The 14,667-nt window shown below is 36.7% G+C and overlaps 1 protein-coding gene across 4 annotated transcripts; it reads left to right on the plus strand.

The window, feature by feature from the left end:
* Positions 1-479: 479 nt before the first annotated feature.
* Ccdc196 (coiled-coil domain containing 196) lies at positions 480-13,888 on the plus strand. 4 transcript variants are annotated; one of them, XM_090345383.1, is made up of 9 exons: positions 480-899; positions 1,001-1,153; positions 1,586-1,682; positions 2,281-2,331; positions 4,537-4,614; positions 5,448-5,507; positions 6,194-6,326; positions 12,874-12,929; positions 13,687-13,888. In XM_090345383.1, the coding sequence occupies exons 1-9, from the start codon at positions 853-855 to the stop codon at positions 13,804-13,806; spliced, it is 795 nt and encodes a 264-aa protein (XP_090201509.1). In that variant the 5' UTR covers positions 480-852; the 3' UTR covers positions 13,807-13,888. The 4 variants fall into 4 exon arrangements, with proteins under 4 accessions (XP_090201509.1, XP_090201508.1, XP_090201505.1 ...); XM_090345379.1 differs by having other exon boundaries at positions 481-899; positions 6,278-6,326; XM_090345382.1 differs by lacking the exon at positions 2,281-2,331 and having other exon boundaries at positions 6,278-6,326.
* The last annotated feature ends 779 nt before the right edge of the window (positions 13,889-14,667 follow it).

The following is a 14,667-nucleotide window of genomic DNA, read 5'->3' on the forward strand; positions in this document are numbered from 1 at the left end:
TGTGATTGTGCCAGTCCTAGGGCTTGAACTCAGGGCCTGGGTGCTGTCCCTGAGATTTTGTGCTAAAGGCTAGCACTTTACTTTAGCCACAGCTCCATCTCAGCTTTTTATTGAGTAATTGGAGATAAGAGACTCATGGTCTTTCCTGCTCAAGCTGACTTGAAACCATGATCCTGAGACCTCAACCTTCTGAGTAGTTAGGATTACAGGCATGATCCACTGGCACCCGGTTCCATATGGTTTGATAAAGCAAGTTTTAAAGATTAGAAAATAATTACAATGGCCCGCTTATATATTATATTACTATATTATATTCATACCCTTTTGTCAGTTTTGTCTCTATTATTATAAAATGTGTCTTCTTCCTTCTCAAGCTCCAAAAATGTGTTGTATCTTTTTATCTTTTCCTCACTTAGAATTCAGTACTTTGAACAGATAGACATTCCATAGAGGTTTGTTGCCATGGTGTTGATGAGTTATTTTTCATAGGTTACCATTTTCTAACACAATAGGAATTCTGCTATGTAGATATGTTGCCATTCTATCTTATTCATTCAATGACACCAGAATAAAACTTGGCATTTGGCTAAAGCTAAGAGAAGGTGGAGTTAAGATCAAATGTAATTAAGTATTTTCAGTTGCTATTGGTCCGTCCTACTTAAAATGCCTGCTGATTTTGTGGTCTTAAGGCATTATGACCTCAGCCTGTAGCTGTAAGTCCAGTGCAACAGAGTTTCAATAGCAGTACAAAATGATGTCTTAACTGGAAGGGAAAAGAAAGCATATATTTTCAAGAAAGCTTCTTTATTGTTAGAGGAGACATTTCCCTTCAAGTAGACATTTCCCTTCAAGATGACAAGTGATCCAAATCCTTCAGGATCTTATTTGACCTCAAATAGGTAAGCCTTTTGATGAAAGAAGCCAAATGGCAACCATCCAGGAGGGAAAAGAGAGTCTATGTTAACCTAAGCTAAAGACAGATATTTTGGTGTCTGCACAGAAATTCCAAAACAGATGACACCTACTTGAAGGAACTGAATGAAGACTTAAAGCAAAGGAAGCAGGAATTGTTAGAGATGCTAAAACCACTAGAAGATAAGAACAACCTTTTACTCCAGAAGTTAATGTCTAACTTGGAGGAAAAACAAAGAAGGTAAGGATTTCCTATTCAAGAATCATAGAGACAGAAAAGACTGGAAGAATTTAATTTTTTATTGGATTAAGTGGTTAATTCAATGGTTATTTTCACTATTTAGTGCTTGAATTGTCTTTCTTTATTTTTTTCAAGTTTAGGATACTCAGCTAAAGAATTTTTTTTGCCAGTCCTGGGGCTTGAACACAGGGCGTAAGCATTGTCCTTGGGCTTTCTCAAAGCCAGAGCTCCATCACTTGAGCCACAACATCACTTTCAGCTTTTTCTATGCATGTGGTACAGAGGAATCACACACACAAAAAAACCTTCTGTAATTCCTAAGATTTAAATACCCATTTAACTTCTATAGCAGAGTACTTCATGGCTAGCTTCAGAACATTAGTATTACCTTATAGGAAGCATGTGTGATTTATGATGTATCTCTTCTTCTAGTCTGCAGATCATGAGGCAGATCATGGCAGGAAAGGGATGTGATGAATCCTCAGTCATGGAGCTCATTAAGGAGGCAGAGGAGATGAAACAGAACCTGGTAAGATGTTTGTTCGTTTGCCAGGGAACAGCTTTTGGGACAGGCACAGTTCTACTGCTGTCGTCAAATATGGAAGGAAGAAGGGCTCAACTCTAGCACCCAGTACTCCACTACTCATATTTCTTCCATCTAGAAAATACAGGGTGAGGCAAAAGGAGTCAGATGGAATAGAAAATACAGACTGGCCAAATTCTTTATTTTTTCACTTTTTAAAAAACTTCATCAAGAAGCTAATGAATATAGATAGGCATATTAAGCATTCATATGTTTAAATAGGGAATACCTATAAAAGTAAAATAAAAGATCTAAGCCCCAGAGAAACTGTTTTATGATATCATCTTGTGTTAAAAGCTAATTTCTACTAATATCATCTCATAGCCACCATAGTTAAAGTTATTACTTGAAATAATAACTTATTTCTTTAACCATCATTATCATTAAACTCATCTCTCATGTTCCCACATTCACTGCCTTCCTGTGTAGTTTGCTATGTCCCTGGATCCCTTTCCCATCATTAACTTAGTAATTTCTTCCAATATCACTTTAATGGCTGGACAAACACATGTCTCTGTTTGTTTGGTTTCTCCCCCTCCAACAGGAAAGGAAAAACAAGATGCTTCGGAAGGAAATGGAAATGCTATGGAACAAGGTGTGCCTCTAAGGATCTCTTGAAAGTATTGTTGCAGATAATAATGGAAAGAACTTCCAATTCCTCTGGCCCCATATCTTCATTTTTTCATGGACAGGACTTCCACTCATATTCATTCTAATCCATTCTTTGTACAGCAAACTAATCTTTTTAAACAATAAAAATATGACATTCTTCTCAAAACTGTTACATGGGCAAAGAGTATGTCTCAAATGCTAAAATGCCTGGCTAGCTAAGTACAGGCCATAAATTCAAATCCTAGTACCACCAAAACATGGATAATTAGAACAGAAACACAACATTTTTATGTGGCATAATCTGGCTTGTGCTCAGTCTATTCTCATATAAGTCCCCCCTTGCTTTCTATGCAAATACCATACTGGTTTCTTTATGGTTTCTCAAAATGCCAAGTCTTATCCTATTTCTAATCTTACTCTTGATTTGCCTCCTGTCTATAATGTTATTTTATTGTTTTTTTTTCTCCAGTCTTGGGGCTTGAACTCAGGATCTGGACACTGTCCTTGGGCTTTCTCAAGGCTAGCATTCTACCACTTGAGCCACAGCACCATTTCTGGCTCTTTCTGTATATGCGGTACTGAGGAAGTGAACCCAGGGCTTCCTGCATGCTAGGCAAGCACTCTACCACTAGGCTGCAGTCCTGGTCCTTGCGTTTGTTTTATACTTTGTGTGTATGGATGTACGTATGTGTGTATGTATGTCTCTGTGTGCGTGTGTCAGTCCTGAGGCTTGAATTCAAGGCCTGGTGGCGGTTCCTGAACTCTATTTGCTCAAAGCTAGTACTCCACAACTTGAGCCATAGTTCCACTTTGGGCTTTTTGGTAGTTTATTTCTGATAAGAGTCCTACAGCCTCTCTTGCCTGGGCTGGCTTCAAATCACAATCCTCAGATCTCTGCCCCCTGAATAATTAGGATTTAGGGCATGAGCTATCAGCCTTTGGCTGTTTGCTTCATTCTTACCCTTTAGGACTTGCACAGCTTAAATATTACCTCTTCAGAAAAGCCCTCCTTGTTTAAATCATGTAAAATATAGTACCCTTCCAGACTTGTACTACCCAGTCCTTCATGGAGCTTTTCATAATGTAAACTTGTAATTTTATTGTACTGTCATTACCCATATCCTTTTTCTCCTTTCTTGGGTATAAGTTTTTTCAGTATTTTGACTGCTTTGTCTGAATTGCTAACACCTATCACAATGCTTGCAACATACAGACAATTAATAAATGAGTATTGAATGAATAAACAAATGAACACCTAACTGAAAACTCCCCATGCTTTTTAACTATCAGAACATTGTTTAAGATAACAATAGTATGGCCCTTTGCAGAAACCAGGAGAGGAAAATCCTTGGTGGACCAGTCCTTGGAACCTGAGTGGTTTTTTAGACTACGCACCTAGAAGAGCAAAATGTGTCCTATAATATAAACATCTAGGTGGTGTGAATTCTGACTGCTTTTTCTCATCTCAATTTTCCACAAATAATCAGGATTCCTTCAAGCCCTGAATCTTATACTAAAATCCACTCCTACTTCTCAGCTGCAGCTACAAGTCAGTCCTATGTCAGGAGATTTACATCCCATGTTCTTAAGTGCTTATGATAGAAAATGTGCCAGCACAATTCTTCTATAAAAATCCAATGTCTCCCTGGCACTAAAAATACTTTTTATAAGAGAAATCCATGCACATTAGTTTGTGATCAACTTTCCTTAGGGAGAACTAGAGAAAAATAACATGCCTCATGGCTAAGAACATAGACTTCAGAGTCAAAAGATCTGATTCTATTCCAGCTCTGCATTTCTCTAGCTTTATGACAATAAACAAATGGCTTCACCTGTTCATGTCTCAGTTTTTCTTATCTACAAAATGAAAATAAAAATAGTTGTCAAAGAGTTATAAGGACTAAAGAAATTTTGTAAAGCAATAGAATAGCAAAAGTATTGTAGTGAAGTAGCTTAGTCTACTGATTGCCATTTAATACAGATTCGATTAGTAGTTTCCATTATAAGGCAAACTTAACCGGCAAAGTGGAAGAGTTTATTACATTCTGAATTTCCTTTGGTAGGTAGCACAATTTCCATTTTGGGAAAGTTGATACTGACAAGAACCAAACATCTTGACTATACTGGTTTTCCACATTCACCCCATTAATTCTCACTAACAAAGTTTTGCCCAACTGTCCATCCACAGACATTGGAGACAGAAGAAGTTCATGATCAACAAAAAGCAACACAGATAAAACCTAAGGCAGATTTGCAGAACAGAAAGGCAAGTAGACTGCATATATTTAAAATTTTTATGATTGTTGATGCAACACTACTGGAAATAACCTAGTGGTAAAGCCAATTTGGGTAGGAAGATAAGCAGGACCAGGGCTTTTAAGGAATATTGAATTTATGGCTGGCTGAGATATTGCACTTTTTTCTGGGACCTCCTTTAGCTCTCTCCCTTCATCCCAGGTTCCCACATTCCCCTCAGCTATGAAACCCAACCCTGAACTGGAGATATCAGTTGCAAAGCAAGTGAAACAGAAAAAGAAGGCAGTAAAATCAATCGTTCTGAACAAACATTCTGAACATTATTGGTGCCAATAATGGATACCTTTAATGTAGGAATCTTCCAAACTTAAGGTGTGCTTCTAAACTAATGTAGACTTTTATAAGCTATTTGGTACTCTTGAAATATTTGAATCGGAGTGGTATCACAAAGTTTCTGGGAACTCATAGCACAAATTGTGTTAACTAGCACAAAGTCAGAAAAGTTATTCCAGCAATGACAACTACACAATAGCTATGTGATGTCAGAACATTTGTTAATTTGTCTTGGAAAATTTATCTGAAGACATTACATTTGCATCTCATCTTCCCATTACCAATTCCTTCATAGAAAAATGATCTATCAATTATCCTTTAGCTTTTAAAGAGTGGATTGTACAGGGAAAGCTATTTAAAAGGCTTGTATAGTTGAAATCAACCTAATAATGTATCTATGATACTGTAATTTTGATATAAGGTAATTGTAGCTATAAAGTAATTGTAGAATATTGAGAAAACTGATTTTTTCAATTTACTTTGTCACCCAGAGGCTCTTTCTTCCACCAGGAAAAGCAACAAAGGAAGATGGAATGGGTCAGGTACCAGGAACAAGCCAACATCCTTCAGGTACTAGGATTTTCCAAGGCTAAACATGGGAGTCATTTTATTCACACAACATAGATAATTTAACATTATATGTTAAGCCATATTACCTCATCATGGGTTACTGATTGTCCTTCTTTATAAAATATCATGCTAGTCAGAGGGGGAAAAGATAAAGGACAGGATGATAGGAGGTGGTACATGTAATCTGAGCACATTTTATATATGCATGAAAGGAGACCAATGAAACAAAAAAGGGGTGGTGGTAGAAAGGGGCTAAGAATAATAGTAATATACATTTGATCAAAGTACATTATACACACCACAATGGACCGCTTTTGTACAATTTACTCAAGAAATAGTAAAAAAATGATATTGCTAAGAGATAAAGATGTCTAAAGTAGAGGCAAATAGTACTTTTTTATTCAACCAATATAAAATTTAGTATACCACAAAAAGAAATGTATCGTGAAGAGATGGTTAGAGTGACCTATCTATAGTTTTACATCATATAATTTGGAGTAAATAGTAGTTCTTCCTCTTCTTGATTTTTCTTCCATATGATATAAGGGGGAAATAGCAAATATCTGTTCAATTTTAAAAGACTGAGGACATTATTTTTAAATTTCTAAATAAAGAACATTTAGATAACAGTGGATTTAGGGAGGCCAACATTATATTAGGACTTTTGAAAAAATATCCTCTTTTAGAATGACAAAGTGATTGAGCTGAGAATCGAAGCCTTGAAGAATTACCAGAAGGCCAATGACGTGAAATTATCACTGTATTTACAGCAGAATTTTGAGCCAAAGCAAGCCTTTTTAAATCTTCCAAGGTCCCAAGGTAGGAAAAATAACATAGGTGCATAGTTTGAGGTTTTGTTTTGTTCATTAACATTAGAGATCTCATTACTTGTAATGTGAGCATTGCAAAGCCTAGAGCAAAATGTATATATCTAGTAGTATAATAATACATATTTTCACTATCATCATTATTAATATTACTCAGAAGCTCTTAAACCAGGGATTATCTCTGGTGAAATCAAAATGCCCTTTGTAAAGATGAAGTAATATATCATGTGCTTAATATATAGAGATGCTAATACAGATGACACTTGGAAAGCATGGGCTTTTTTTGTTAAGCATTTCCCCTTTCCTAGAAGTTATACTTGTTTGCTATCCTGAATCTTATTGAAAATAGGTTATTATATCTGAAGACCAAGGAAATAGATATTGGATGATGGTTTTGAGTTTCAGATGATTCTCTGGGAAATTCAGTGATTTCCCCTAAAGACTATGGTATCAAGGACTGGGAGCATGGCCCAGCGGTAGAGTGATTGCCTAGCATGCAAAAGGCCCTGGGTTCAATTCCTTAGTACCACATACACAGAAAAAGTCAGAAGCTGAGGCTGGGAGTTTGGCCTAGTGGCAGAGTGCTTACCTAGCATACACAGAACCCTACGTTTGATTTCTTGGTAGCACATACACAGAAAAAGCTGTAAGTGGCGCTGTGGCTTAAGTGGCAGAGCACTAGCCCTGAGCAAAAAAATGTCCAAGGATAGTGCCCAGGCCCCGAGTTCAAGCTCCCCCCTCCCCTCCAAAAAAAAGAAAGAAAAGCCACGAGTGGTGCTGTGGCTCAAGTGGTAGAGCACTAGTCTTGAAAAAGCCCAAGGACAGTGCCCAGGTCCTGAATTCAAGCCCCAGGACTGACGAAAACAAAAAAACAAAAGCAAAAAAAAAAACCCTACCACATTAAAAAAAAAGACTTTGTAGTATCATCACAGGAAATTATATAGTATTCATAGAAAATACAGTAAAGTAATGGATGTGAGGATCAAGGGAAAGAATCTTAAATGTGCATGTATTTATGGATCTTAACTCTATGCTTAAAAAGAGACATGCATGGGAAATTATAGCGAGCAGGTATCAATGATCTATGAGTATCAGTATGTACATTTTTATTATTTTCTCTTACCCCCCAAAATGGCTTGAATGACTTGGAACATTTGCACACAGAATGGGAGCTTAAATAGATGTGAAAGTCAAAGGAAAGGGAAAATAAATTGAAATTTGGTAAATACATGACAACACATGATTGTCACACTATTTGGTTGGTTGAAGTAGATTATACATTTGGTTCTGAAGCCAGCAAAAGGAAACAGATTTGCAGTCTTCTCAAGGTAATAATGATTGCTCTAGAGAAACAAGCTCTTCCTAGTATTCTGTTATGATAAAAGTCAGGATTTTCAACAATGCTTTTTAAAATGAACTCAGAATCTAAATAGTCTGTTTCTTATCTGTTCCTTGGCATAATATGATGACACACTAGGCTTTTGACAAAAAAATTAAAGAGATAGACCAGCTCAAGATACTTTATTCTAAATACACAGTATTCTGCCTTATTGCACAGGTAAAATTTAGAAAATCTAGAAAACCATCTTATTATTCTTTAGTCAGATTTTCATACACATTTTTCTCTCAACTTATGCTTTGAAAAGGATTAGACATCAGAAATCTGGATGTAACTTGGAATGTAACCAGAGGTAGTATTAAGTCTTTAGGTTATAAATTTAAATGATAGACTATAGTCTCATTCAAACTTTGCCCAAGGTTATAGCTAGAGATTTATAGAATAACAACTCAAAAGTTTATTTAACTCCAGATTCCAGGTAGTTCAGATTAATACATAACGAAAGATTCCATTCAATTGGAATGCCTCAACGGATTTGTCATTAGCAGAATACTGAATCACTTTGAGCTGGGACAACACATACATCAACACCCTTTCCTCCCTTCTGTCCTTTTATGCTCCTGGAGAATTAGGTGATAGGGTGCTACACTGCCACAAATTAATGTACCTACAGCATGAATAACTCATTTGCTTGTGTTCTATTTGAGTGTGCAGTCACTGAGCACCGATTATAGGCCAGTTATCTTTTGTGACACACATATTAAAAAATCTTTGGATTTAAGCTCAAATGAATTTAAAATCTAACAGGGTCCTAGTGTTTGATTATTAATAATAAGACAAACTAAATGCTAAATGAAAGAAAGAATTTTGAGACATCTAAAAAGAAAGATTACCATCAACAGTGATATGGGAAGTAAAATGATCAAAGGGGACTTAGTTTCCTAGTTTTCTGTATAGTCTAGCCTCTTGTTTAATTTTTACTGTTTTAAATTGACTCATATATATGAATCGATTGGTTGTGGGTCTGGGCCTGGGTACTGTCCCTGAGCTCTTTAGCTCAAGGCTATTGCCCTACCACTAGAGCCACAGCGCCACTTCAGGTTTTCTAGTGGTTAACTAGAAATAAAAGTCTTATGGTCTTTAGTGCACTGGATGTCTTTGAACCACAATCCTAGGATCTTAGTCTCCTGAGTAGCTAGATTACAGGCTTGAGCCACTATGCCTGGCTACAATGTATTTCTTAAAAAATAAAATGTATGCTACTGAAGAAAGAACTAATAATTTCCCATAAATAAGTAAACTAAATAATTAATGTACAAAACCAACATTTTATGATTCTTGCAAGATGCTTGAGGTAGAGGCTTTTATCTCTGTTGAAAAAGTAAGGTTAACAAAGGTGAATTAGAGGCATGGCTTAAGTGATAAAGTACCTGCTCCAAGCTCATGTGTAATTTCCAGTACCAAACAAGTCACAGGCAATTGAAAAAAATAAACATAAACTTTCTTCATAAGTGTCATCAAGTTTCAAAGCTCTTAAAAGGGGAGTGATTTTCTTATAATTTGTAGTACTTGATGTTGTGTTCTAACACATTCTAAATTTATCCCCGTTATTTCTTAAAATTGTCTCAACACCAAATTTTAAGAAGTTGCAATTTCATGGGAAAAGCACTGGATTTACAGTCTGATACATGATTTAGGCCTTCCTCAGACATTTAGAAGCTAACATGACTTATTTAATTCATTTGATTTCAGTTTTTTTCTTAATTGAACATATAAAAATGCTGAAAACTTCTCTTTGTATAACCTCTTAAAATGACTCTATGGGATGGGAAGAACAAAACAAGAAATAAATTCAGTAAGTAATTCTGACTCCATTGTCAAAACTTAGTTCTTAGAAGGCAAACCAAACAAATGTGAGATTCCACCTCACTCCAGTTAGAATGGCCATGATCAAGAAATCTACTAACAACAGATGATGACGGGGTTGTGGCCAGGAAGGATCATTACTACACTGTTGGTGGGAGTATATACTCATTCAACCACTATGGAAAGCAGTATGGCAGCTCCTCAAAAGACTAAACATAGAGTTCCCCTATGACCCAACAATTCTACTACTTGGCATTTACCCAAACGTCCAGAAACAAGGTCAGACGAAATCCACTAACACAACGATGTTCATTGCAGCACTATTTACCATAGCAAAGATATGGAACCAAGCCAGATGCCCCTCAGTTGATGATTGGATCAACAAGATGTGGTATTTATACACAATGGAATTCTATGCTGCTGTCAGAAAGAACGACATCTCCCCATTTGTAAGGAAATGGAAAGAGTTAGAAAAAATCATTTAAGTAAGCCAGACTCAAAGGAACATAGGCTCAGTGGTGTCCCTCATTTGTCATAATTAGTATAAACCTTGGACTCTCCAAGCAGAGGTTTACAATAGGGCAAAACCTAGATACATAAGGCCATATAGGATGAGGCTAAATGAAAGGACCTCCAAGATATAGAAACAAGACCCACTGAAGGTGTGATGTTGTTCTTGATGTACTTGTGTTATTTCTCATCTCTTTTGTTGTCCCTTGGTTATCTCATATTGTTGCAGTATCTTACCTTGTTATCTGATACATTGTATATATGTTTATTTGTTTATTTGAAATAGGATAGGGAAAGGAAAACAAAATGACTGTAGGGGTTGGGGGAGGGAAATGGGGACAAAAACATGAGAAGGAGTAGCAATGATTGTTAAGTAATGCACCTTCTATCTGGTTAATATAATGTAACCCTTCTATTAACTACAATAATAAATAAAAAAAAACTTAGTTCTTAGATTGTCCAATAAAATGTCAGTGCTAAAGTGTGATTTTTTTATATTTCTTCCATTCCTAAAAGCTATGATTTGAACCCAAACTTCTTTTAAGTATCATGGCAATGAAGGATCATATTTCCTAAGGTTACTTTCTTCTGCAGGAAAGAAAACATGGTCACAAATGAATTGAGAGATTTGTGATTTTGTATTTAGTCCGGTAGGTGGCACCAATCACATCCATGCTCCAAATTCAGCACAAATAGTAGTAATTTAGGAACCCTCAAATGGTGAGAAAGATTGCCTTTCTGTTACCCTTAGGACAAAATGTGCCATACTTATATACAAAATTTAAAAAACCTCACAACATATTGATGTTTTGTGCTATGCTTTGTAGCACCAACATACATTACAGCAGCCTTAATTAAACCATATTAAATTTGACTGCACAATTCGGATCTATTATTCTACTCTCTGAATTACAGTTTTTGTTACAAAAAAAAAAATTCCACTGCCCCTTTCTTCACGGTTCTTGTCTAATACTGTTTCTCTCTACCACCAATAAACCGGGTGATTAGGGAGACTGAAGTAAAAAATGAGCTGGGCACTTCCAAATTTAAGTACTTAATATTGTTTCTGTATTCCTTTTCTTGTAGCTTCACAAACGTTGCTTTATAAACCTGATTTATAAAAAAGAATAAGATGTCAGCTTGTACACAACTAATATCAAATCAGGGCACATGCCCTTCTGTTCTAGGCCATTTACAAATAAAGGGAGATTTTACTCCAGGGCTCTTTGCCAAGAATCCCTCCTCCCTGTCCATCCAGTGTGCTGACTGGCTGAATTGAAGTAGTGTGATCTATTTGGTTGGCAAATATTAGTGACTTTTGTTACTGTGTTAAGCAATCCCTATTCAAAAGTTCCTTGAGACTCGAATGTAGCTTTTTTCTTGCTTGCTTACAACTTGGATATAAAGACTCAAGTTTTTTCCCTTTTTAGAGGCAGGTCGTGGTTGAAGGATTTACTTTTCCAACCACTGTAAAACTATAATCTTACCTAGAATGAATGGTAGACTTCCCTCGCTTTTTCAGCACCAAGAGAGCAATTTGTGGCCCTTGACAGTCACCTATCTTAGAGAACACAGGCACTAAGCAATTTCTAAATTCAGCCGAATTACAGCCATCACACCTGCTGTTGTTTAAAAAGATTTATCTTCAGTAAGAATATAGCTTACAGTAAAATATTTGATTGTGACAGCCTTATTGTTTCCTAACCCACCCCCAACTCAGTATTTCCTTGAGCTACTTGAAGAGAAATGGAAGGTTCTTCTTTGTGAAGAAACTGAAGGTTAGATGTGGACATTGCACTGCACTTATAAATTCAGATGAAAGCCCAGTGAGATGGGAAATTAATACTCTTGAGACTTTATTTACTTCATAATCTTCTGTTCAGAAAGCAAATCATTCTTCTCACCTTTAACCCATACTTTAATATTAATCTTTCTAATGGCTGAAATATACTCTAGCAGGTGTTGCTGAAGGAAAAATAGCAGTGTTAAGCTAAAATACTGAAAAGCAGGGGGTGGAAAATCACAAATAGCTCAATTTGGGTACTTGATAAGTAGTATTGCTCTCACTTACAGGCATTTTTAAGCTTGGAGACAATCTGAACCTTTTCCACTATGGAAGAATTATGGTATTAGTAGGTTATAAAGCTAATTTCTAAGCTAGGTTAATATTTTGCTTCCCATAAAACCTTACAAAAGTCCAAGAGTAGACAAGAATAAAAGCCATTTCCCCTGAAATTAAAATTTGGAGATTAAACAATCAGACTTTCCCCTCATTAATGTTTGACAATAGATTCAACTTGTTTGTAGTATACACTCAGGAGAGGAACAGTAACAGGTTGTCATATTTAAAGAGCATGTATACTTAAATTATAATTTTAGATAAGCAATGAGTTCTTTGTCATATCAATGTGCCCCAAACTTTGTATCGTACATACTTACTACTAAAATGTATTGGTGGTTATTGAAATTCAAACTTAACTAAGCATCCGTTTTAGGACTCTAACCTAGGAAAGGCTCATTAGTGGCCAATGTAGTAACCATAGCTGTCCTTCTTTCCCTCTTTAAAGCCTCTGCTCTCTCAGCATGTACCTTATTCCTTCTGCCTCCTGTTTCTCTTCTCTCACCCATATTTATCTTTTGATGTCACAACTGGTCATGGTATGCAATTTGTCTGGGTTATCTGGATGTGGACAACTGTGTATATGATTTATTATTCCACTTTTCATTTAAATGTTAGAGCAATGTTGTTTTAACTAGCATGTAATCTTCAAAATTAGTGTTTTCTCTCAAAAACAGCTTTTATTTTTCAAATGTTCTCCATTAGGTACTATGGGTAAAGCCACCATGGGCAGAAGAACTGACAAAAATCAACCTAATGTGGTAAGAAACATTCTCTTTAAAAAAAAAAATCCTATATCTGCCAGGCACCAATGGCTCACACCTGTAATACTAGCTACTCAGGAGGCTGAGATTTGAGGACCGCAGTTCAAAGCCAGCCCAGGCACTAAAGTCCATGAGACTCATGTCTAATTAACCACCAGAGAACTGGAAGTGGCACTGTGGGTCAAGTGATAGAGCACTAGCCTTGAGCTTAGCAGCTTAGGGATGGCGCCCAGACCTAGTTCAAGGTCTATGACTGACCCCTCCATCCCACCCCCAAATAAATTCCGTATCTATTTACTAATTAATGCATTAATTAATCTATTCCTTCAGTGTTGGTGATGGAACCCAGGGCCTTAAAGCAATCTGCCTCTGAGCTGCACCACCTTACTACTGTGCAATGCATTTGTTAACATGCTTTATTTTTTCTTTGTTAGTCCTGAGGCTTGAAATCTGAGCCTGGGTACTGTTCCTGAGCTCTTCAGCTCAAGGCTATCCATCTACCACTTGGGCCACAGTGCCACTTTTGGTTTTCTGGTGGTTAATTAGTGAAAAGAGTCTCACAGGTTTTCATGCCAGGACTGCCTCTGAACTCTGATCCACAGATCTCAGCCTCCTGAGTAGCTAGGATTACAGGCATACCACCAGTGTCCAGCAACATGCATTTTAATATATCATTTTTAGTATTTTCAAAATGAGTATTAGAACACACAATATTTAGCCCTTCCTTTTCATTTTCTTTTTTCTCCAATTTCAGAGAATTCTGGGATCAAAGACCTATACAGAACAACAAGAAGCTACAGAAAGTCAGTCTGATGATGTAGGAGAGAGGCTCTTTTGTCTGAGGTCACTGCCAGATGAAACTCGGAAGGATTAGAAAGCTTTCATTCAATTTGCTTTGGACAGATTTAAAAGGCAAAGAACAGCGATTTGTGTTAATTAAAATCTCTCAAACCTTTGTTTTAGTGCTGTTTTTCCTCTCTCCTACTACCAACTGGTGGAAATGTTAGAGTGTGGCCTTAGGCATATCAGGAATTTAGTAGTGGTAAACAGCTTCTGATTATTTTGATCACTTTTGAAGTTGAAGATTCAAACCGCATTGTACATAGTTAAATCCACAGAAAAGAGTTCTCTGTCTAGATTTAATTCTAGGGCTGGCAGATTAGCATTAGGTGAAAAAATAAAAATTATATTCCTAGACTGCTCTTATTTCTTACCAATTTCTCTAATTCACTGAGATGTGTAAGCGTGTATGCACATGCATGCACGTGCACACGCGCGACACACACACATCGGTACTTAAGACCTTGTAGTCTTGCTTGTTTTTTTTTTTTTGCTCACAGCTGGAAGCCATGACTCAAGCCTGACATTGTTTTTTGGAGATGAATCTAGTCTCTATTTTTTTTTTTACCTTGTCTGGTTTTGAACCTATCCTTTAGATCTGTCACCTGAGTAGTTAGGACTATGGGTATAATCACTAGCACTCACTATTCCTTGAATATCTCCCACCCTTCCATAGCATTGTTCAAGTCCTCTTTCTTGTCTGAGTTACCACTGCTTTATAATTGGTTCCCCTGCTTCCAGAACCTCTAATCCATCTTTCTACTAAAGCTATCTTTCCTAAAAGAGAAATGAGGTAGTGTCACTCCCCTACTGGTTTCTCACTGACTTTCCTTCATAGGCCATAAATGGTCTGCCTCCTGCCTACCTCCTGTCTTAACTTTCAGTTTCCCTCTTA

Source organism: Megascapheus bottae, chromosome 14 (genome assembly GCF_031878675.1).
Source record: "Megascapheus bottae isolate mThoBot1 chromosome 14, mThoBot2.hap1, whole genome shotgun sequence".
Classification (NCBI taxonomy): domain Eukaryota; kingdom Metazoa; phylum Chordata; class Mammalia; order Rodentia; family Geomyidae; genus Megascapheus; species Megascapheus bottae.

Excerpts from the sequence above, each read along its gene's own strand:
- Ccdc196 (XM_090345383.1), top strand. The coding sequence starts at position 853 with ATGACAAGTGATCCAAATCCTTCAGGATCTTATTTGACCTCAAATAG. Across the intron at positions 4,615-5,447 it reads CAGATTTGCAGAACAGAAAG|GAAAAGCAACAAAGGAAGAT; the intron begins GCAAGTAGACTG and ends TTCTTCCACCAG. Across the intron at positions 12,930-13,686 it reads ACAAAAATCAACCTAATGTG|AGAATTCTGGGATCAAAGAC; the intron begins GTAAGAAACATT and ends CTCCAATTTCAG.